Raw genomic sequence first — 22,215 nt, 5'->3', positions numbered from 1 at the left:
TTGTTTGATGATGCTCTCTCACTCTGGGACCTTCTTTTGTCTACAGATGCCACTGCTTCTAAGCAATGTATAATGAATGAAAAGAAGAGGGGCGGGAGAGAAAGGAGCTGACAAAATATAGCAGGATGGTTCAGATTCCTTCCAGTGAATGTCAGGACTGTTGATCTGTCTCTCCACCTGCCAGAGGCACATGGGGCTGGAGCAGGACATGATGGATAGAATGAGTCTCTGTTGACCCTTCCTTCAGCTGGTGAGCTATGGGGGTCCAGGCTTCCCACTGCTTCAGCCATTAATACCCTTTGTCCAGGACTATGTGGTGTGAGAGTTCAAAGTGGGCTGCAGGCTTTTGGAAAAGGAAACTGAGATATCTCTCTCTCTCTCTCTCTCTCTAGCTTCCTGAGGTGCCTCCGTGCAGTGCTGCTTTCTGGAGAGCACTTCCTTTGGTCTCTATCCATCCTTTCTGTGGGAGAGGCCCAGGAGTCCCGCTTCAGTCTGCGACAGTGAGAGCAATTACTGTAGCCAGGCAAGGGCCTGCAGACCTCACTAGTTTTACATCATCTTCTTCTTCATTTGCTGCTTCCAGACACCTTTTTTTTTTTTTTAACTGGACTCCTTTCATCTTTTCTTCACCACTGCCGCTGTTTTAGTTCTTCACTGATGTGAAGGCAGCAAGAGAGAGAGACTCGGCTTTGCTACAGGGCCCCAGCTGCCAATGTTTGCCATTCATGGAGCTGTAACTCGAGGTTGCATTCCCAATTTCAACGGAGTGAGCAGTTCCCCCCCACAGCCTCAGCCTGCTAATGACATTACAAGAGCTTTGGATTAACATAGGCAACTTTGTTGAATCTGTTTGTCTGTTCGTGTTCCCCACACTTGCTCTTTCTTCTTTTAGCTCCCTGATGGAGCTAGATGACTAAACCCCTTGTGGCAATGGGTGCTTTGGTTTACAGTGTCTGAAATGGGATAGATTGTGCCTTTAGCCATAGCCCTGAGAGAGGCATTCCTGCACTGTGCTACTCCAGGAAGCACCCTCAAGTCACAATTCCCTTGCTGATTCCCCTTTGCTCTGGAGAGAGCGTCAGTAGGTGCTGGTCTGTACCAGAGTCAAATTAAAACCCCTTGTTGCTGGCTCAGTGTGTCAGGGCATATATCTCTAAGGCTCCACCAACTGAATGCCTCTCTGCTCCAGAGTGGGAGTAAGCAAGCATGCTTCTCCTACGCTTGCATCCTAGTAGCCCATCCAGAAGTATGAGGGGTGGATGGGTCTGGCATCTGTTTGCAGGGGCACACCCCAAATCCCAGTCTAGCCATATAAACCATCCTGAACTAAAAAAGCAGTTAGGAACTCAGTCATGGACCCCCTTAATCAGACTGATGAACTATTATACTGGTGCAAGGAGTCCCACAGCAACCCTTGCTCCCATGGGTGAAAAGATACTCAGGCAAGGAGACGGGCTGAAGTCTGAGATCCACCACCTGTCCCTTTATTTGGAAAACTAGCAGCCTCTTTCAAAACAGATTTAGGCTGTAACCCCATCCAAGCCCCACTCCCAGGCTCTGGCTATGTTAACCTTCTATATAAAGGCATGACACAGGGGCCCTTTTATTGACATACTCCTGTACTGTACTAGAAAAGAAAAGATTAAGTTTCCCTGGAGGAGCTGGAATAACTTCCCTGTGGATATAAAAAGCTTGAAATGGGCTCGGTGGGTGGGAGGGAGGGTAGGCTTTGCCTTAATGAACTGCTTGTAGTCAATAAGCCTTTTCCTAGTAGCCTTTCTGGACTGGAACACCTCAGGCCCTGCTTGACAGAAAACAGGGGTCTTGTAGCTTTCCCCACGCCAGCTGTGCATGTCTCTAGAGAGCAGCTCCAGTGAAGCAGCACAGCAATCTCTCAACTAAAGTATTTGTTTTCCTTGGCCACATGTCTGCTTCCCCAGTATACTGTAACGAATCCACCTGCTGCACACGTACAACACGGAAGTTAATACCTGAGTCACATTGTATCGTAGACCGAACCCAGTACGGGCTACTCCAAAATCATAAGTCTCTACTATCTGAGCTATAGGAGCTCCGTTTAGACTTCACTTTGGGCCTGATTCTGGTCTCGCTTAAATGACTGTTAATCAGGAATGAATCCACTGCAGTAAGCAAAGGGTATCAAACTAGTGTAAGATCTGAATTGGGGCCTTTCCGTTCAGGAGGCCAGCTGGCAAGGTCCCCAAAACTTTCTATTATCCAAAACTTTCCAGCCGCCTGGCACCACATACAAATGTGATCTGTCCCTTCTGAAACCTGTAAATGCATTTAACTTTGGCCCAGAGAAAACAGACAAGTATGTGGGTGGATGTGGCAGGGGAATTGCTATTTTGGAGATGTTGTCATGCTCCTATACATCTGAAAAAGGAAGTGGGTGTGTGGAAGGGGGATTTGGACAGAGATTTTTGGCTATTGACTATTATTATTTAATCATTTTATTGCAGTAACGGCTAGCGGGCCCAAGCATGTGCAGGCCCCAATGTGCGAAGGGCCTCAGAGATAATGTAAATTTCAGCCCCTGCCCCAGAGAGTTTACAATGTACAACAAGATTTAACAACAATGAATGAGACACACAAAAAGAGGTTTGGGGGTATGTAGCTGGGTGGTTACCCGCTCCTGCCTTGAGGGGTTTAAAAAGTGGCTGAGAGGGCTTGAAACCTGCAGGTCTAAAAGCTGACCTGACTGGGGAAGTGGCTGCAGCTGGGCCACACTCTAATCAGGCCACAGCTGGCCTGTATAAAAAAGGCCAGGGAAGCCAGGAGCAAATAGTCTCTCTCTCTCTGGCTGTAAAGTGAGAAGGGATTGGCTGCAGGGAGCTAGACAAAGGATACCTGAGTGGAGCAGGGCTGGGGAATGGCAGAGGAGCTGGGGAGATCCTGCCTGGAAGGCCCCAGGCTGTGGCCTAGCATAAGGCCAAGAGGTACTGGGGGTTGCAGCGGGCAGCCCAGGGATAGGCAAAGACAGCGGGTCGAAACCCCTTTGCCTATGAGGAGTGGGCGATACTGGAGTCTGCCCCAGTGAACAGGGACTGTAGATGGAGATTGGGCAGTAGCCATATACTGAGGCAAAGTGCGGATAGTGGGTTGGAGGCTCTTCAGAGAGGGGAGACCCTGATTGGTGGGGTACTGCCAGGGGGCAGCACCCCAGTTAAAAGGGCACTGGGGTTCAGGGAGGGACACAGGGGCCAAGAGGACAGGTGGATCACCAGCCTGCAGAGGGTGCTCCTAGCTGGAATGAGCTAATTCCCAGAAGTCACCAGCAGGAGGTGCCACAGGGGTGAGTCCACACATCTACAGGGTAGGAGAGGATGGAGGGTTTTTTTGTGTTTGTTTGTTTGTTTTTAAAAAAGGATGTTTTAGCTCAGACTAATGTTCTGTGTGGTTCTCAGCTGAGCAGTAGCTGCAGTCAATTCTTAAGGCAAATATTGTGCTAGAATAAAATAAAATATCTTGAGTTATTTTCCCATTGTGAATCACTGAGCACATATGCTCAGAGGCATTCCATCTAGGTTTTAGCCTGCAGACTGTGTGTGTCTGCAGCAGGCAAAAATACCTTGCAAAGTCCTCAACTGGTACTTAGTAGAGTATTTTAGAACTGCTACAATTTGGCAGGAGACCAGTAATAGCTCATTTTAGACAGTCTGCAGGGGACACATTTACAAAGAGACCAGTCTGACAGATGCATGGTCTCCGTATTAGGCCAGGGAGCAAGGAATTGCTGAATCTGACCCTTTCTATCAGTTTGATCTCTGTGTAGATCTATTACATGCACAAAAGTACAGTAGCAGAATATTAAGGGTGCAAAGTCAAGCACTCAAAAGTTAGGAAATGCCAAAATAAAGGTTGGCTATGCACGTTAATTTGGCCTCTTTGTGCATGTGCTTTATGACGCATCCTTCAATACAATATTATCTGTTGTGTTTTTTTCCGCAGCAATCCTGCCTCATTCAGTGCACAGGATGGACAGGGCTCCTGTTAACGATCAGTTATTCAATATTTTTTGTTTATTGTCATGGTTCAGTGTGTGGTCTTGGCCTTACTTATTTACTGTAAACTATTCAAAATCTGCTTTGAAGACAGAATTATTAATTTCCTCATGGATTTTTCTATAGTGCTCATATGAATACTTCAAACCCCTGTGAGGTGGGGGTGTGGCATTATCCCCATTTTACAGATGGGAGACTGAAGCACAGAGTCATTAGGGTCAAAAGTATCCATTAATTTTATGTGCCCAATTTGAGACACCGAAAACCTTATTTTTCAGAGGGTGAGGCATTATATAGCACTTTTAAGCATAGCACCCACTGACTTCAGCTGTAGGTACTCAGCACTCCTGCAGATCAGCCCCTGCATAACAGGTGGGGTACTCAGGAAATAAGGAATTTACAGTTAGTGACCACTTGTGAGAAGTTGGTTTCAGTGACTTGCCCAGCATCACATAAGAACTCTGTGCCAGGGGCAGAGAGAGAATCATATCCTCCAGGGCAGCGTTCAATGGCATTGATCATGAGACTGTTCTTTGTCTTCCTGTAGTCTTCTGCCACATTTCCTACACACTTTCCAACTTCTGAAACTACTGAGGCAGCATTCTGACAAATAGCCTTCATTACACAGCCCTGATTCATCCCCAAAGCAGGTCCAGCTGGTTTCATGCACAAGTTGTGAGGGGAGGGAGCATTCACAGTCTGATCAGCTCTAGGAGGAACGAAAGGCTCATGTGCTGAATGAGGATGGAATCTTTAGAGATTTCAGCTGTTAAACTCTGGTAGGTATCAACTGAGCATGTGCAAGGTGTGATTTTTTTCCAAAGCCTTTTCATTCACAGATTTTCTCACGGATGGCAAAAGGCACATGGTAAATCTCAAGTCTCTGCTCCAAAGCAGGAAAATACCAGAGGTATTCAAAGGAAAAGGTCACCAGAATTTCTCAACATGGGCAAAACAACATATTTTCCCTAGTCTGATCCTAGGAAATGGTTGTTTTGGCTGAAATGTTTCCAAAAATAAATAAATACATAAAAACAGGCTGAGGCAGATACCTGGCATGGAAAATGTCAATCCAAATGGCTAAAGTTTGGCAAAGTTATAAACATCTGAAAAATGTGAAGTGTCAGGCAACTTTAATAATAGGTAGTGTTACCAGCTCCACTGTACAATGTATATGTAAAAGGGTGAGGGGGGTAATGACTGATACTTAATACTTCACAGGGATGAATTAGATCCCTAGATATTACTGTTAAACTTCTGTGGGTGTCCTGAAATTGTGTTACAAAGACTCACCATGAGTCTTTGTAACTGCATCATATACACATAATGTAATGACAGTAAAATACAAGAAGAGGGCTAATAGCAGGGATGTGTAATCTGATGAGTTTTAGATGGACTGTACTCCAGATTAATTTCATGCCCTCTTTAACACATCTACAGTAGTGACAGCACTTCACCCCCCCTGTCTGTCTGTCAGCATCCAGTTCACTTATCACCCTCCACACCTTTCTTACAGCTCTAAAGATGATTGTTTTCCCCTGAATCAGTGGCTTTCTGGCTGTGGGACTCTGGAATCTATCAATGCTTCTTCTAATCCATCTGGATTAGACCTGATTAAACTGGGATTTATTCTCTTTAATCACTTAGGCCCTTCTGAAAATTTTACCCGGGGTCTTGTAGAGAGAGGCCTGCACATATCCCTGGGGGCCTTTAGACAGCAAAGATGGACATTTTCAGGATCCCAAAGTGACTGGGATACCAGTGTTGTTATTTGAGGATGTAAGTGAAATGCTGGTGCTCTTTTGTGTATTAGCATTAACCAGGAGTAAGTAGTTCTTCCTACTATTGTTCATATTACAGTAGAACCTAGAGGACCCAGCAGGACTGGCTCTAACTTTTTTGCGCGGTCTGCCGTAACAACCCCCTGCTCCCGAGCACCATGATGCCCTACCGAAACAACCCCCCGAATGCCACCCCGCTATCCTCTGACAACCCCCCTGCACCACCCTGCCCCGCCATAACAACCCCCCCCCGAGCACCGCATCACCCTGCTGTAACAACCCCCTCGAACGCCACCCTGCCCCGCCAAAACAACTCCCCAAGTGCCGCGCCACTGAAACCGCCCGCCACTTCCCCCCTGAGCGCTGCACTGCCCCGCCAAAACAAACAACCAACGAGCACTGCCTGGCCAAAACAAACAAAAAAACCCCCCCGCCAAACCGAAAAAAAGCGCTGCCCCTCCACCTGAAGATTGGCCGTACCTTACAAGGAGCTGCCCCAAGCATGTGCTTGGTCGGCTGGTGCCTGGAGCTGGCCCTGGGCCCCAGTCATGATCAGGGCACTGTTATGCTAGAGGATACCTGCTCCCTGCTCTGAAGGGTTTATAGTCTAACTTGAGACAGGAAACCTTCATTAAATATAATAAACAAGAGAAGGGAGGAAGGGCTGGAGAAATAGTGTTCAGATAGGGCAACAGTGCATTCATTGATAGTTCTGAGTCACCTGAAGGTCACTCCACTCTCCATTTCTCCTTTATAAATAAATGAAGTCAGCTGTCTCTCACTGCCATTCATTCCAGTCCTTGCTGCTTGGCTGACTTCTTGTAGGCATCCCAGCAGAAGCTGGTCTTGAGAATGCATGTGGAAGGGATCAGTCATTATGGGCCCATCTTTACTCTAGTACAGACTTTCCGAAGTTCTGCATTTGCTGCAATGCATGGAGCTTCTGATACAACCCCCATCAAAGTCCATAGGAGTCTTTTCATTTCATTTTGTGGGCTACGGATCAGGCTTGTAATGCCTTAGATATTCCATAGATGCCATCAGAAGAATCTTTTAGAAAGCTTCGAACAAAGGTATGTGGAGATGCAGAGTGATAAAAATTCTCTCCTCCACCTCTCTTTTACTTGGTCCGCTTCCTGCTCAGCAGCAATAATTTAGATAATTAAATTGCCTTGTTGAGCAGTCTGTAGACACACACACACACACACGCAACAAGCCAGCTATACTGAGATGCAGAATTTATTAATATGCTATATTATTTTTCTGAAGTGCTATATAATTAGACACCATGCTTCCACCTCAGGCTGACCTCTTCTTTAGAGATGGATACTGAAGCCATTCATTAGGGTGACAATGCAAAATCATGTTATGAATGCGTAGTACTTGGGACATTAAATTTACATGGCCCGTTGTCACATTTAGTGGCACAGGAGTAATGGGATGAAATTAAGCAATGAATAAAAAACTGGACTGAGCAGCAAGAAGAATGTTTCAATTTATGTAATCTGTTATATTGTCCCATCCCAGCCAATGTGCAAGGACCTTGAACATGTGATACAACCATGTCCATAAGTAGGCCTGTTCCTTACATTTCACCCTGAATAATTGATCTTTGCAGCATCTGTGTGTGATCTGTGTACATTTGCTGCTATCAGGTGGAAATAGTCTTCAGAGAAATAGTGGAAATCCCATCACTCAAATCATTGAAACTGGTCAAAGTACTAGAAAATATCTGGTAGGAAATAATGGAATAGATGGGCTAATCGGTGTTTTTCCATCTCTAACTTCTGCAGTGTTTCCGATATTTCTTAAAGTTTGCCATAAAAGCAGAAGCAAGAAGGCCCTGAATTAAACTATCTTGAATTTAAGTACCTTCTACTAGTTATACAGAATAATCTCCTGCCCGATTGTACCCTTTATATCAGTTTTTTACATCTGTCCTCTTATCTTCCTTTTTTCAAACATCATTTTTCAAGTAACAGCTTTTTGAATATACAGGTCACCTTTCCCTCTTTCCCGCCAGTTTTCTACCAGTGTAACTCCATTGACTCCTGTGGATTTGCTTCTGAATTTCACTGATGTGACATTGTAGTAAGCTTCTTCAGAGAGCTAGATTTGTGACTTGCAGGAGATACCTGTGGTGCTTCAGGGCCAGCCTGCCAGAAAGGGTGGGAGGCTCTTCTCTCATTGCATTTTCCTTGGATTATTTTTTAAAGCTGTTGGGAGAAAGGCCATAATGTGGTGAATGAATTGATGTCAAGGGACCGTTGACACTAGTTCTAACAGAAATAAACACATTATAAAGTACAAGTCTGTCACATCTTACTCTGGGATTACGTTCCGCAGTCAGCGCGTAAAGCGAAAATCACTTATAGTCAAAATAACATTGAGTGTAATGGTGGGCGGAATTGGCCGCACTACAGGTACGGTATTAAAATTCTTATTTTTCTCTTTTTTGTGTGCTGTTTTTGCCAACCGCGTAAAGCTGAAATTGCGCATGTTAAATGCGGGTAAGATGTGACAGACTTGTACAACAAAAATAGAGATGTATACAAGCAACTTAATTCAGCTCTGGATCTGCTCTTTCCCAATATTTTCTGAGTTGCAGTGTCAGGGCTCCATTTCTAGCAGCATATACCAGGAAGTCTTATCCAAAGAACTTGGGTGTAACCTTGGGACAGAAGCTTGACTTTTAAAGCTCATCTGGAAAAGATATGTCCAAAGGTAAAAGGGCTAGACTTGCCTGAAAACTTGCGGGTACAGGGTTGCCGATGTGGGCACACTTTGAACAATGACTTTAGCACTGATACTGATACTCGACTGCTGGACATTATGCACCAGTCTGGTTGAGCAGCTCACATACCAAATTTCTGGCACTGTGATGACAGTCATAACTGGAACATTGTAATCAACACCATTCAGTGGTTGCCTCCACCCAAAATCTAGAGAGAGGCAGACACAGCCCAGGAGTATCACTGAACTTTGGTCAGCCTGGATTTACCAATTAACGAGGACCTCCAGAACCTTCTGAAGACCTGTCTGAAATCTTGCAAGCCTACAGCTCTTAAAACTTTGTCATTCAATGCTGAGGCTCATTGGAAAGAACTTGGAGATCATGCTAATGTTCCAAAGACATATTTGATTGCTAACTCCACAAAAGTATTTCCAGCTTTCAAACTACCCTGGAAATAGGAGGGAGGGGATAGCTCAGTGGTTTGAGCATTGGCCTCCTAAACCTAGGGTGGTGAGTTCAGCCCTTGAGGGGACCACTTAGGGATCTGGGGCAAAAATTGGCCCTGCCAGTGAAGGCAGGGGGCTGGACTCAATGACCTTTCAAGGTCCCTTACAGTTCTAGGAGATTGCTATACCTCCAATTATTCACTTTTTTTATTTAATGATCAGCATTGAACCAATTTCAGAGAATCACATGACAGCTGTCATCTCTCTCACCTCTGGAACATAACACAACTTACAATGTGACTATAGACACAGAGATGGATTAAGCTTTTGTGGGGCCCTTGGCCAGAGCAAGTGGGGGGCCCTCCCCACCTTTTCCAGCTGCAGTGCCCCCCTCACTGGGGAAATGGGGTTGGAGTGCAGGGGCTTGCTCCACCCCACCCCCTGCGCAGTGCTCCAGCCAGGGAGCAGGGTGTGGGTGGGCAGCTTCCCCTGCTCCCCAGCAGGAGAGCCAGGCAGGTGGAGTGGGACATGCCCTGACCCTGCTCCCCAGCAGGATCACCCGGCGGGCAGAGTGGGCCAAGACCCTGCACCCACACTCCACTCCCTGACAGGAGTGCTGGGCAGTCAGGTGGAGAGTGTTGGGGTGTGAGGGCACCCACTTTTCTGGGGCCCCTGAGCATGGGCCCTATTGGCCCAGTGGTTAATCCGCCACTGTATAGACACCATTCACAAACTTTGGACTATATTGTAAATCAATGCCCACTTCGATTGTTTACCAGCCACATCTCAGACTCATACCAAGAAACTTCTGGAGCTACCTGCCCACTAGCTCACTAACGTGGACATGGTTATTTGAACATTGCTAATCCTTTTTCTTTGCCATACAGAAGAGGAGGAAGAAGAAGCTCCTGCTTCTGGATCTCTCCAAAACTAAAACTTTCCCATCTCTGCCATGCACCTCTTTATCCCTCTGTCTAGGAAGGGCCTGAGAGGGGAAAAAATGACTTTCCACTGTAACATCAGAGTCAGCAAATTCTGACTTTAGTAAACTAAAATGGGAAGTGCCCTCCACTGTAGAAAATCCCTCACTGAAAATATCTTGCCTCCAACTTTGCTATATTAGTATATGTGGAAGTGTAACTTTATTGATATAAATAATCCTATTGACTTCAGTGTGACAGACCACTCAGAATAAAATAACACATGTATGTAAAAGTTTGCAGGATCAGGGCCTCAGTTAATTCCTCCATATATAAAACAGACAATAGGATATATTTTCGCACAACTAACCCTCTCTACTCAAATGAGGCCCAGGTTAGAACAAAAAGGGTTTTGAACTATGTAAGCATATTGAATAGTCACAGCACCTGCCTAGATTTGGAGCAGGTGTTCTGGTTTTGATTCCCACCCTTTTTTCCCCCTTGACGTAAAAACCTATTTTGAAATATCTTTTAAGATTCCTGAAGTGGCACTTAGTTCTTCAAATGCTTAGCAGGGAGGAATCCCCAGATCCCATCTCCCATCTTTGTCTTTAAGTTACATGAAGCAGAATTCTCCAGCCTGGTCATGTATGATTTTTGGCAGGTATGATGGTCCGCTGGAAGTGAAAGACTCTTACATGCTATATGAGGCACAAACTTATGAGGAGAGGCTGAAGGAACTGGGCTTGTTTAGCCTGCAGAAGAGATGAGTGAGGTGGGATTTGATAGCAGCATTCAACTACCTGAAGGGGGGTTCCAAAGAGGATGGAGCTGGGCTGTTCTCAGGGGTGGCAGATGACAGAACAAGGAGCAATGGTCTCAAGTTGTAGTGGGGGAGGTGTAGGCTGAATATTAGGGAACACTGTTACACTAGGAGGGTAGTAAAGCGCTGGAATGGGTTATCTAGGGAGGTGGTAGAATCTCCAACCTTAGAGGTTTTTAAGGCCTGGCTTGATAAAGCCCTGGCTGGGATGATTTAGTTGGGGTTTGGTCCTGCTTTGAGCAGGGGGTTGGACTAGATGACCTCCTGATGTCTCTTCCAACCCTGATATTCTGTGAATACAAGAGTTTTCAAATAAGTTAAAAAATTGGGCTGAAAACTCCTATAGCCATTTTCAATTTCATTGGCTCTTAGCCTTCCAAAGAGACTGACTGATTGGAATTTCAGTCATTGGGTTATCCAAAAGTACACTCTGACTACAGGTGTACAAGCTATTTCATTCAGTTATCACTATGCACTCTTCTCTAGTGCCAGCGTTTCGGAGCCTCACTGTGCCATAGTGACACCTGCTGGAAAAATTCTGAACACCACCCCCTATCTGGCCTCAAGGTTGCAACCAGCAAGGATAACTCTTGCATCAGTAACATTCACCAGCATGTTTGATTTGGGATCCTTCGGATTCCAGTAGCCAGCTAACTCATGCAGGTTCTTGAGCATTTACATTTCAGCTGTCTGATGAGAATGAGCAATTCTCTTTTGTTGCATTTATTTTCTGATATGCTGTCACCTCTAATATGTCATTTCTAATGAGCATAGGAGGATGTGTGAAAAGCATTGCTTCTCCATGCCCATAAGTGATATCAGCTACTGGATATACAGTGCCCAATTCTTCCTGCAGTTACACAGATGTAATGAGTTATAGCTGTACAAATGGGCTCTTAGATTTTACTTCTTCTAACCCATGTGTGGGGAGGGATAGCTCAGTCATTTGAGCATTGGTCTGCTAAGCCTAGGGTTATGAGCTCAATCCTTGAGGGGGCTATTGAGGGAACTAGAGCAAAAATCTATCTAGGGATTGGCCCTGCTTTGAGCAGGGGGTTGGACTAAATGATCTCCTGAGGTCCCCTCCAACCCTGATAATCTATATCATGTCCTCATTTACTTTAGAGGGACATTGATCTATCTTGACCAAGCTTAGGACCTGCCAATATTATTTTTAAGTATAGTCTTGGCACCTCTACAATTCTTTTGATATGTGTCTTTCACCAAAACAAATGGTTCAAAGAGGAAGAGAAATAGTTCAGTACTGAGGATCAATGCTACCATAATAAACCAGCATGCACAGTCCATCACTTAAGTGTCGCAATCTCTCAACAGGCAATCAATGTGCATGAACGCAATGGAGGAAACAACAATCCAGTGAGGAAAGAAACCTGAGTCTCTGTACATTAATGAGGAAAACATGGTTTTAGAAGCTTTGAGAGTATCTTTTAAAATGTTTCCTTAGACTGGAAGCACTTCAGAGTGGTGCTGTCTGCCTATATGTGGGTGGACAACACCAAGTACGCTGCAAGCCCTACTGTAAAACAAACAATTAGAAGGAGCACGGTTCAAGATTCACCAAATGTGTTTTTGATTAAAAAAACATGGAGCTGGCCCAGTATTAGAAACTTTAGCAAATCCAGTTGAATTTCTAGTTTGTATCAAAACCAGGTGAGTTTTCAGTGATTTCATCTAAACTAAATCAAAATAAGCCACCCTTAAACCAAATTAAGATTGTCTGCACAGTAGTTTACACTGATTTTAACCTAATTGGTGTAAAATAACACTTCTGGGCCTGGTCTATACTTAAAAGTTAAGTTGACATAGCAATGTCAGTTAGGGGTATGAAAAATCCCCTCCCCTGACCAATGTAGCTATGCTAACCTAAGCCCCAGTGTAGACACAGCTATGTCGATGGAATAATGCTTCTGTTGACATAGCTACCATTGCTCAGAGAGTTGGTATTACTAGAAGAAACCCCTTCCATCAGTTTAGGCTCCATCTACACTATGGGTTTTGCTGGCTTAGCTACGATGACATTGCTATGCCAGTATAGTCTCCATAGTGTAGACATACCCTAAGTTAAAATGGTGCAACCGTCTCATGTATATAAGGCCAAAGGTACCTAATGGTGAGACATGAAAAGTACTGAATATTATTACCTCCCAGCAGTTCTGATGTCTAAGAACTCAAAGTGGTCACTAGTTAGATAGCAATGGACTGTGTATGACTCACGGTAAACATATCTCTGACCTGAGTTGTGTGCCTCCTAAGGTGGATGCATGAGACGCTCAAGTGAGGAAAGGTTTCCAGTTTGATGCATTGATTGTGCTGTTGCTGACGGGCTCATTTAAACTAAAATAATCTAGTAATCTCTCCTTTTCAGACAACTCAGGCTGCTCTGCACTGGCAAGAGCCTGAGAAAAGACCTTTGCTTTTGAAAAGTGGGTGAACTCCTTGCCTCTTCGTCTGGGTACAGCCCTTGTCTATTCAAGTCAAACGAGCCAGAGGAGACGACCCTAAATGTGCAGTTCCCAGAGCTTGTATTGTTGCTTTTGTTTCCACCCCAGTCTTGTGCTTCTGTTAGTTAATAATCGCTCTTCAATTTCCTCTTTTTTTCCTAGGAAAGGGATGGATCTATAGACCATTTCTCACCACGGCAAAGAGGTGAGCGTGTCTGAGAAGAAGGGAGATATGCCCCTCACGGGAAGATATCGAGTTCCTTACATCTTGATTCTTCTTGCACTCCTCTGGGGTGGAGAGAGAATTCGGGCACAAAGAGCAGGTATGATGCTCCTGGGACAACCGAATATTGAAAAGCTACCTAGATTTTTACTTTGCTTGGGGCATTATGTGTGTAGAAAAAACTAGCACTGCACCCATCCTTACAAATATAGTAAGCAGACCTCAAGGAAAAGGGATAGCTTACTGCTGCAAAAAATCTGGGCTTAATTAGATCGTGTAACCACTACGGGACTAGGACCTAGCAGAGTTAGTTCAGACCTTCAGTCTTGCAGGCTAGACTGAGTTGCATGCAGTTTACTCTGTGCGGTCATGATCCAAACCCTACCGAAGGCAGTATCAGTGTTTCCATTGACTTCAATGGGCTTTGAATCAGACCTTCAAAATTGTTCAGATGACACCTTAAAAACTAAGATTTGCTGGCCTTTTCCACAAGAGATGGGGCCCTCTGGTGTCCTTAGCTAATTTTATACTAAAATGAGAGGAAACTGTCGCCATCCCCCTCAAACACAGTAGCAGGCTGCTGTTGGTGTGTGAACTATAGATCAGGGTTTCTGAAACACGGGTCGCCACGTGTGTAGGGAAAGCGCCTGGCAGGCTGGTGTGTTTACCTGCCCTGTCCGCAGGTGTGGCCGATCACAGCTCCCACTGGCTGCAGATCGCTGCTCCGGGCCAATGGGAGCTACTGGAAGTGGTGCAGGCCAAGGGACAGCGATCCGCGGCAAGTGGGAGCCGCGATCGGCTGGACCTGCTGACAGAGGCAGGTAAACACACCGGCCCGGCCTGCCAGGGGCTTTCCCTGTACAAGCAGTGACCCCTGTTTGAGAAACTCTGGGATAGATGCAGTTTGTGCAACACCCTGGGGTGAAAGATGCTATATAAATGTAAACTTTTATTATTGAATGAGCAAATAATTAGTAAAAAAAAGAATAAACATCATCTCTTTTTCTGTCTGCAAATCGCCCACAAACAGGTTATGATGGTATCAAACTTCCTGGTTTGTTGAGCAAAGAATTTCAGTATTAATTCTGGGCCTGTAGTTTGTCTGTGAGCTGTTTTGCTTGGAGATGGGTCACATGGAAAGATTCTGTTTGCTGACTGGATGGCCCCTCACCCTTAAAATCATGTTTCCATTGGTCATGTTTCCTGTTAATAATCCCCACCATTTCTTTCAAATGAGTTGTCTCTGCCAGTAAATGGTTTTGTTAGAATAGTCTTAGAAACAAGGAAAAGATTCTCTGTGCAGCGGAGAGGAATATGTTTAAAGATCTGGGCCAATGTTCACTGGAAACCTTTTGCAGGATTTGCTTTGCTCTGTCAAGTATATAAACAAAGAATCACTGACCCATGAAGGATTAGACTTGTTAAACACAGGGTTTTCTTGTATTAATTCCTGAATAAACCTCACTGTCTTTACCCCAACAACCGTGTTTTGTGGACAGTCACCCCTGAATGGAGAAGGGATTCCCTCCCTCTGCTCTATGTGGTTTTAAATTACACTTACTATCACCTGCTGAGATGCGGTAAAAGAAGGAACATGCACAGACATTGCTGAATATGTTTAAATCTTTTGTGTTCTTCGGTTAGCTCTGCTTAACCCCTTTTTGTTCAGACAGAATAGGTTAATGATGCTGGACTTTTCCCGTAGCCTTTAGAGCTGAGGACCCGTTTGGTTGAACTTTAAAGTTAAATGACACACAATGTCTGTCTATTGTGCAGGGAACAGAGCAGAACTAAACTCGGCATTCTGACTGAGATACATGCACATAGCTTAATCGGTGTCTCATAGCATAGAACCCACATGTTCCAGACAGCATGCATCTTCAACTCGTTTTGTGAGAAGTATATTATGTTTGTCTGCTCACATAACGATTGATTGATGGCTGTTCAGTGTTCCAGGCATGCCTAGATAGACTTCCCCTGTTGAATGGCTGAGTGTATCAGCTGAACAGTTTTGGCAGGGTGGTCGTTCATACGGCTCCAGGAATGTGCATGGTGCTGTACAGAGATGATGTTCCATAAAATGTTCATGGTCAACAGCAGCAGAATAACAGGTTTCCGAGTAGCAGCCGTGTTAGTCTGTATCAGCAAAAAGAACAGGAGTACTTGTGGCATCTTAGAGACTAAAAAATTTATTTGAGCATAAGCTTTTATGGGCATTCATCTGCAAACGGGTTAACACTAGTGATGGATGACTCTCGCAAGGGCTTGTTCAGATAAGCACAGTGTGTAAACACTCTACCCTCTATTGTGCAATCCTGGGAGCTATCTTCTTTCCCTCCAAACACTGCTCTTCCAGCCCTGAAATAGGATCCTACCACAAGTCATCTTCATGTGTCTGGGCAACCTCCCAGTAGAGTTGGCTTCACTGGGATAGCTGAGTGGCATATCTTCCTGCTCCCTACCTTTAGCAGATCTGCACTCCTCCAAGACTCCCACCACCAATGCAGGAGCACAGAGCATGTTGCCTAGATGACTCCTGAAGATGACTAGCTGCTCCCAAAGCTAATCTGTAATCTACGATTATCAGAGCAGGGAATAGAACCCCTGCATGACCAGCAGACTGAACTCAGGAAGGGTTTCAGACAGTTTTCATTTTGTTTTAACCACATCACCCTTCCTTATGTGACACACGCTAATAAGAGTTGTCAAGGCAGATTCCCTACTCTGGCACTTCTAGAGCAGAAGGTGAGGGCCCGCAAGGATTGTAAAAATTTATACTGGCCACTCCAGGCTTGTATTAAACTCCCAAGGTTACAGCTTTTCTCTGACCTTGGGTGGGTAGATGCTGCCACCACCCAAGTGCAGAACCCCTTTGAGAGCCCAGGAAGGTGCACTTGGGAATTCCTTCCTGTGGGGTGCCCTCAAGCCCTTTCACACATCCCCTCTGGGTAAGAGCTGAGGGGGGGAGGGAAAGGAAATCAGCTGTTGCCACCAGCTAATTAAACAACATGTCACAAACCTCTTAAGACACAAAAATCCAATTCTGTCCTTAAAAAAAAATATAAATTTTATTAATTAAAAAAAGAAAGAAAATGCATCTGGGAACTCAGCTATTGCTAGATTTTAAAAGAGCAATTACAAGGATTAAGCATCAAGAATAATGTTCTTGAGGTCCGGCTTAAAGGTTACAAGCAAAACAAAAGCAGCAGGGTTAGCACAGAGGAATCTACAAGCCAAAAAGAAATAAAAAGGATAAACCTAATCACATCTTCCTAGACATTTCCTGATCTACTTACATATCTGGGATTTTAAATGAGTAGTTTCTAGGTATGATACTGATGATTTTTTCATACCTGGCCCAAGCTTTTTACAGCATAGCTTTGACCTGTCCGCCTCTTCCCAGGAGAACAACAACAGACCGACAAAAGGGGAATCATTTTTCAATTTTAAAAAGTTCTAGTCTTCCCATTGGCTCTCTTGGTCAGGTGCCCACTCACATCCTTTTACCTATCCATAGCAGTGAGACTTTTTAACCCTTTACAGGTAAAGCAAGCGGAGAATAGCTACTAAGAGGGATTTTATAGCTACTGGCTGGCTGGGTGTCCATAAAAGGGAGCTACCTTCCCCCCTTCATTTATCACAAGAGTTATGGGATGGTTTTCTAGCAAGCACTGGGTTGGGTACAGTAGCTGGGTGCAAGGCTCGACTACAGTATCATTTAGTCTGAAGGCAGCTGATACAGCAGCATCTGTGGATCAGCAGGATATAGGAAAACCCTGGCCCCTTAGCTCTGACTCTGCACCAGGGGAGAGGTGGCATCAGAGCTACCATGCCAGCTCTATCGCCTGTACATCCCTCTATTCTGAGGTGTTCTTCCCATGGCAGGTTATTCTGGCTCTATGGGCCTATTTTGGCAGCAGTGCTGCACAAAGCAGTTGCAGCTCCCAGGAGGATCTGGGGCTATGACCTTCCCATTACAGTAAAATAAATGATATTTGTATAGCAGCTTTTGTCTCGAAGGATCACTTAGCCCTTTATGAACTCAGAAATACATAAGGTTTCATTAATTCATCACTGATGGGGACAGTTCCCACGGAGTGGCATATTCTGATTATACCTTGTGTCATCTGTCCTCTTCCACCAAACACTGGCCTTTTTGTAGTTATGTAGCATATTGGCTTGCAAACGCTCAGGCAAAGCAGGGAAAAGTAATAGGTTCTCCTTGATGGTGGCTGTGAAATATACTACCAGTCTGGCTTCCTGGTGCAAGAAAACGGCAATTAAAATGTGTTGGCCTTTTGGATTACACAGACTTCAGATTATGAATATTTCAACTGGAGACAAGAGGCTGGTTTTGGGGGTAGGGAAATGCTTCCTTTGCAAAGGAACTGTACTTTGTTGTCAAGGAAGCCATGCTACTATTCAAGGAATCGTCCCTTAGTCAACATACACTGGCAAACAGAATAAGAATAAAAATAATCTTGTTATAAACTTGTCTCACCGAGACATTTTGGAGAGAAGAATAGTTGCTTGTAGCTAAGCATAAATAAAATAACACTATCATTTGAGAGGGAACATGGAAGCTTCACTGTTCAAGGTCAAGGTTGGCACCGGCGTGGTCAAAACAGATGTCTTGACCCAACAATATCTTTTCAATGTGCTGCATGAGAAGTGGGAATGGTAAAGAGACTGCTGACGTTTTTAAAAAAGAAGAGCAGCCTCATATACATGCAGACAGTGTAGGCAAAAGGATTGTGTGGAGACAGAGCAAGCAGAACAGGAAAGGAGAGGGTTTGAATTCAAAGTAACAGAGGTGTCCTGATCTACTATAGATCTCCCAAAATTGATGCGGGGGAAATCACAGGAAAGAGAGACTGAAAACTTGTGCTCCCTCTTTGGGACAAAGAGATAGATGCCTCCAGCACAGAGTCAGTACACTGAATAGACATGACTAGAGAGGCTGAGGTATGTGTGATGATCCTCTTCCAGCTTCTCTTAGCAGTATCTTCCATTGCCCCTGCAGGTTGCAAGAATGTCCACTATGATCTTGTCTTCATCTTGGATACCTCTTCCAGCGTGGGTAAAGAAGATTTTGAGAAGGTCCGCCAGTGGGTGTCTAATCTGGTGGAGACCTTTGAGATCGGACCGGACAAGACCCGTGTAGGAGTGGTACGTTACAGTGACAGGCCAACCACAGAGTTTGACTTGAGAAGGTACCAAACTCGTGAGGAAATCAAAGAAGCTGCAAGGAACATTAAGTATTATGGGGGTAACACAAATACCGGGGATGCCCTCCGGTATATCAACATCTATAGCTTTTCCAAAGAGGCTGGCGGGAGGCCTAGTGACCCACCCATTAAGAAAGTGGCTATCCTTTTGACTGATGGAAGGAGCCAGGATTATGTCATGGATGCAGCCACTGCGGCACGTAAGGCTGGAATAAGAATCTTTGCTGTGGGAGTTGGTGAGGCCTTAAAGGAGGAATTGGATGAAATTGCTTCCGACCCTAAATCTGCCCATGTCTTCCACGTCTCTGATTACAATGCCATTGATAAAATACGGGGGAAACTGAGACGACGGCTCTGTGAAAGTAAGTACAGACATTGTTACTCTAACACACAGAGAATTGTAATAGAGTAATCCTTGTGTGGCTGTAAAAGTCCTATACAGATGGTCCTTCGTTCTCATTTGTTTGTAACTCTGGGTCCTGTTCTCTTTCTCTCTCTCCATATTCATCCATTGATCCATCCATCCAATAGTGTCCTGAATTTTCCACTTTTTAAGAAGCCACTTTACTGCTGGTGGCAACCATGGTCTATTTACTTCTGGGTTGTATGGGCCAAAGCAACATTAAACAAGGGTCAACTTCCAGTGGGATCAAATTGGAGAGGAATAATATATATATATTTCTGGAAATGGAAATTGTATATAAAAGTCAGTCTCTCTCTTTCTATCTAGATTCTATTTTTGTTTTGATTTGACTCATTTGTGCATTATATGTTGGTCCACTGGAAACTATTTGATTTCTTACACTCTGTATCCAATGTATTCTTACATAGAATTGAAGTTTTATCTCATCTGAATTTGGTCGCGTATGCAGCCTATGTATATGGGTGGGGTCTGGTTCCTTACTGTGCTGTCATTAGATATTAGTATAGTGGAGTAGGGTTAATCCATCACTAGGCAGCAGCACTGGAAAGAACCATTCTGAAGCCAAATGAAATTTAACCTGAGTAAACACTTTGTGTGGGGTGTCCCAATGAAAGCATTGCTGTGCCTGATATGCTCTGCTATGACTGGTATCTTTAGCTGGAAAAGCAGGCACCACCCATCCGTGGCCCCCATGTAGGGGCTCCCAACTACTGGGTCTACATACACCTGGCTGGCTTTGTGCTCAAGGTATTTAAGGTTGCTATGTGTCCTGGAAATGAAACTCATGAGACTGCCCTGCATCGTGTGGTCTGAGTTTGCAGGACAGCTGATGAGTCTATGTGTGGCACTGTGACATGGTGCATGGTGATGTCCCTTCTCCCCATGATGTTGTGTCATCGCGTGCTGATAACACAGCATTGTCATGGACTGAATCAAACATGGCACAATGTGTTGTGACATTAATTCATTGTTTGACTTCAATTTATAAATGTTCATGTGCATAGGCACTAATCAACCATAGAATGGAATCATGCTGGATGTCTGCTAGATGTAGTGTGGATCAAAGGTGTTGTTTCTCCTTACGCTAAAATAAACCTCTGATGGTGTCATAAACAGATAGTTAAGGGTTAATGCCTCTTTTACCTGTAAAGGGTTAAGACGTTCACCTAGCCTAGCTGACACCTGACCAGAGGAACCAATGGCCCCCGGGAACCAAGTGTTTCTTAAAGGAAGGAGGGGAAGTTTTCCTTTGTTTAGTCAGTTTCAGTTTTCAGCTTGGTAGTGAAAAAGATCAGGAACGCTAGCCTCTCCTTTCAGAAGTAGTAAGTTTTAGAAAGGGATAAATAGGTTTATGTTTATCTTTGGGCTACGCACCACTCTTTGTGTTGTGGTGGGACTTGTCTTGGTGCCATTAAGGGAATTATCAACTTGGGTATTTTTGTGTGATCCCATGTATTTAGATTTTCCTGCCCCATCTTGCCAGGGGACATCCTGGTGTTTAAGTCTATTTGTTGCGTTTGACATTAGAGTGATATTGCTGTTCCAGAGGGGGTTTTTTTTTGTGTTGTTTTTCTTTTTATCTTTTTTTTTTTAATTTAATAGAGCCTTTACTTTTAAGAAAAAAACAAAATTTTACTTTGATAGAGGTGGGTTGTCCGGTCCAGTTGGTCTTTTTCACTGCCAGCTTGTGAAACTGAACTGACTAGAACAAGCGAAATGCTTCCCTCCTTCCTTTTGAAACATCTTGTTCCCCCATTGGTTCCTCTGGTCAGGTGTCAGCTAGGCTAGGTGAACTTCTTAGCCCTTTACAGGTAAAAGAGGCATTAACCCTTAACTATCTGTTTGTAACAGATGGTCTTATGCCTCTAGGGTTCCAGAGAGATGGGAACAGTTATCCTCTGCCATGTTGTATGTAACATTTGATATGCCCAGACAACATGCTGCAACTCTACATTTTGATGTACCCAGAGTGGCTTGATGTTGCATTGAGATATGTGCTAATTCCAGTAGAAAAGTTTCTTAAAACTAATGCTTGCAGTACATATTACCATTTGGGTCTCTCTCAGCTTATCAAAGGAGTCATTTGCCCATTTTACCAAGTGGAATGTTATCTTCTTATGGCATTCTGATTGCATACTAGGCCCACAGTACATGTATGTAACACCTGCTTAATTAAAGCCCAGGGAATTATGAAAGGCCTATAGCTTTTCATCCTGAGGGCTGGGACTGACACTGCTCAGAACTATCTGCTTTCATCTGCAGGAATGACTTGAATGGGGAGAAAGGAAACATCCTGAAGTGTGGATGAAGAGCAGGGGGTTAGTGTTATTAAACATGGGAACTTCTTGGGGGAGGGGTAGATTACTAAATTAGTGGGTCGATTTCTACATTAGACCAATGGGATCCAAACTGCTGGTAATGGCAGTTCGGAAGGTCAAAGGGGGGGACATTGTTAAAACTAGGAGCTAATTGGAACCATGCAACTGTCAGGGCAGGACATCAGTTGGACAATCAGATCTGCTAAAGACATCAAATGACAAAGTGAAATTAAGATTTCAAGAGTGTGTGATAGGACAGTGACTACTGATTGGGTTGGAGGAAGGGCAGTCAGGGTGAAAGGAGCAATGGCTGAATAATGCAGCAAAGTTTCAGCAAATACAGGTCCATGCAAACCAACTCGGCTTGCCACGATGATGTACTGCCTCTTGCTGTGGCTGAACTGATCTTCCTCTGTTTTTTTTAATGAATGAAATATTTTGGGTCAGATTAGAGCTAAACCAAAAAAAATCTCCCAATGGGCAGAGGAATTTGAGATTGAGAAAACTAGCGAGAGAGGCTGTGGAGGTTATCACCAAAGGAGGCAGCAAGACAGAGATCAGATAGCTTTCTTAGGGTGATTAATGTAGGGGAGAACTGGTGCTTATAGGGGAAGGGTGTGGGGGCAGGACACATGCTTGGAATGAAAGAGAATGGTGGAACTGTAACTTCTGCGCTGTACTGGCCAACAAAGACTCTTCCAGCCCTAACTCTTAGCCTAGTATATAAATGTGAGAATCAGTGCAGTGGCGCAGATCCTGAGGTTTGTAGCAGCAGCTGCCCCAGAATAACTTGTCGCTGGGCGCACTGGATTTCCGTTTTGAACTTTCATT

At 44.4% G+C, this 22,215-nt stretch overlaps 1 protein-coding gene across 1 annotated transcript in view; it reads left to right on the top strand.

Annotated features, from left to right (window-relative positions):
- Positions 1-22,215, top strand: part of COL22A1 (collagen type XXII alpha 1 chain) — a 346,712-nt gene that overhangs the window by 20,627 nt on the left and 303,870 nt on the right. Inside the window, 2 exon segments of the mRNA XM_075062036.1 lie at positions 13,354-13,514; positions 18,438-19,004. Coding sequence (XP_074918137.1) covers positions 13,424-13,514; positions 18,438-19,004 — 658 coding nt within the window. The 5' untranslated portion in view covers positions 13,354-13,423.

Source organism: Chelonoidis abingdonii, chromosome 2 (genome assembly GCF_003597395.2).
Source record: "Chelonoidis abingdonii isolate Lonesome George chromosome 2, CheloAbing_2.0, whole genome shotgun sequence".
Classification (NCBI taxonomy): domain Eukaryota; kingdom Metazoa; phylum Chordata; order Testudines; family Testudinidae; genus Chelonoidis; species Chelonoidis abingdonii.
The sequence above is the reverse complement of the archived record's forward strand: the minus strand, read 5'-3'. Positions and strand labels throughout refer to the sequence as shown.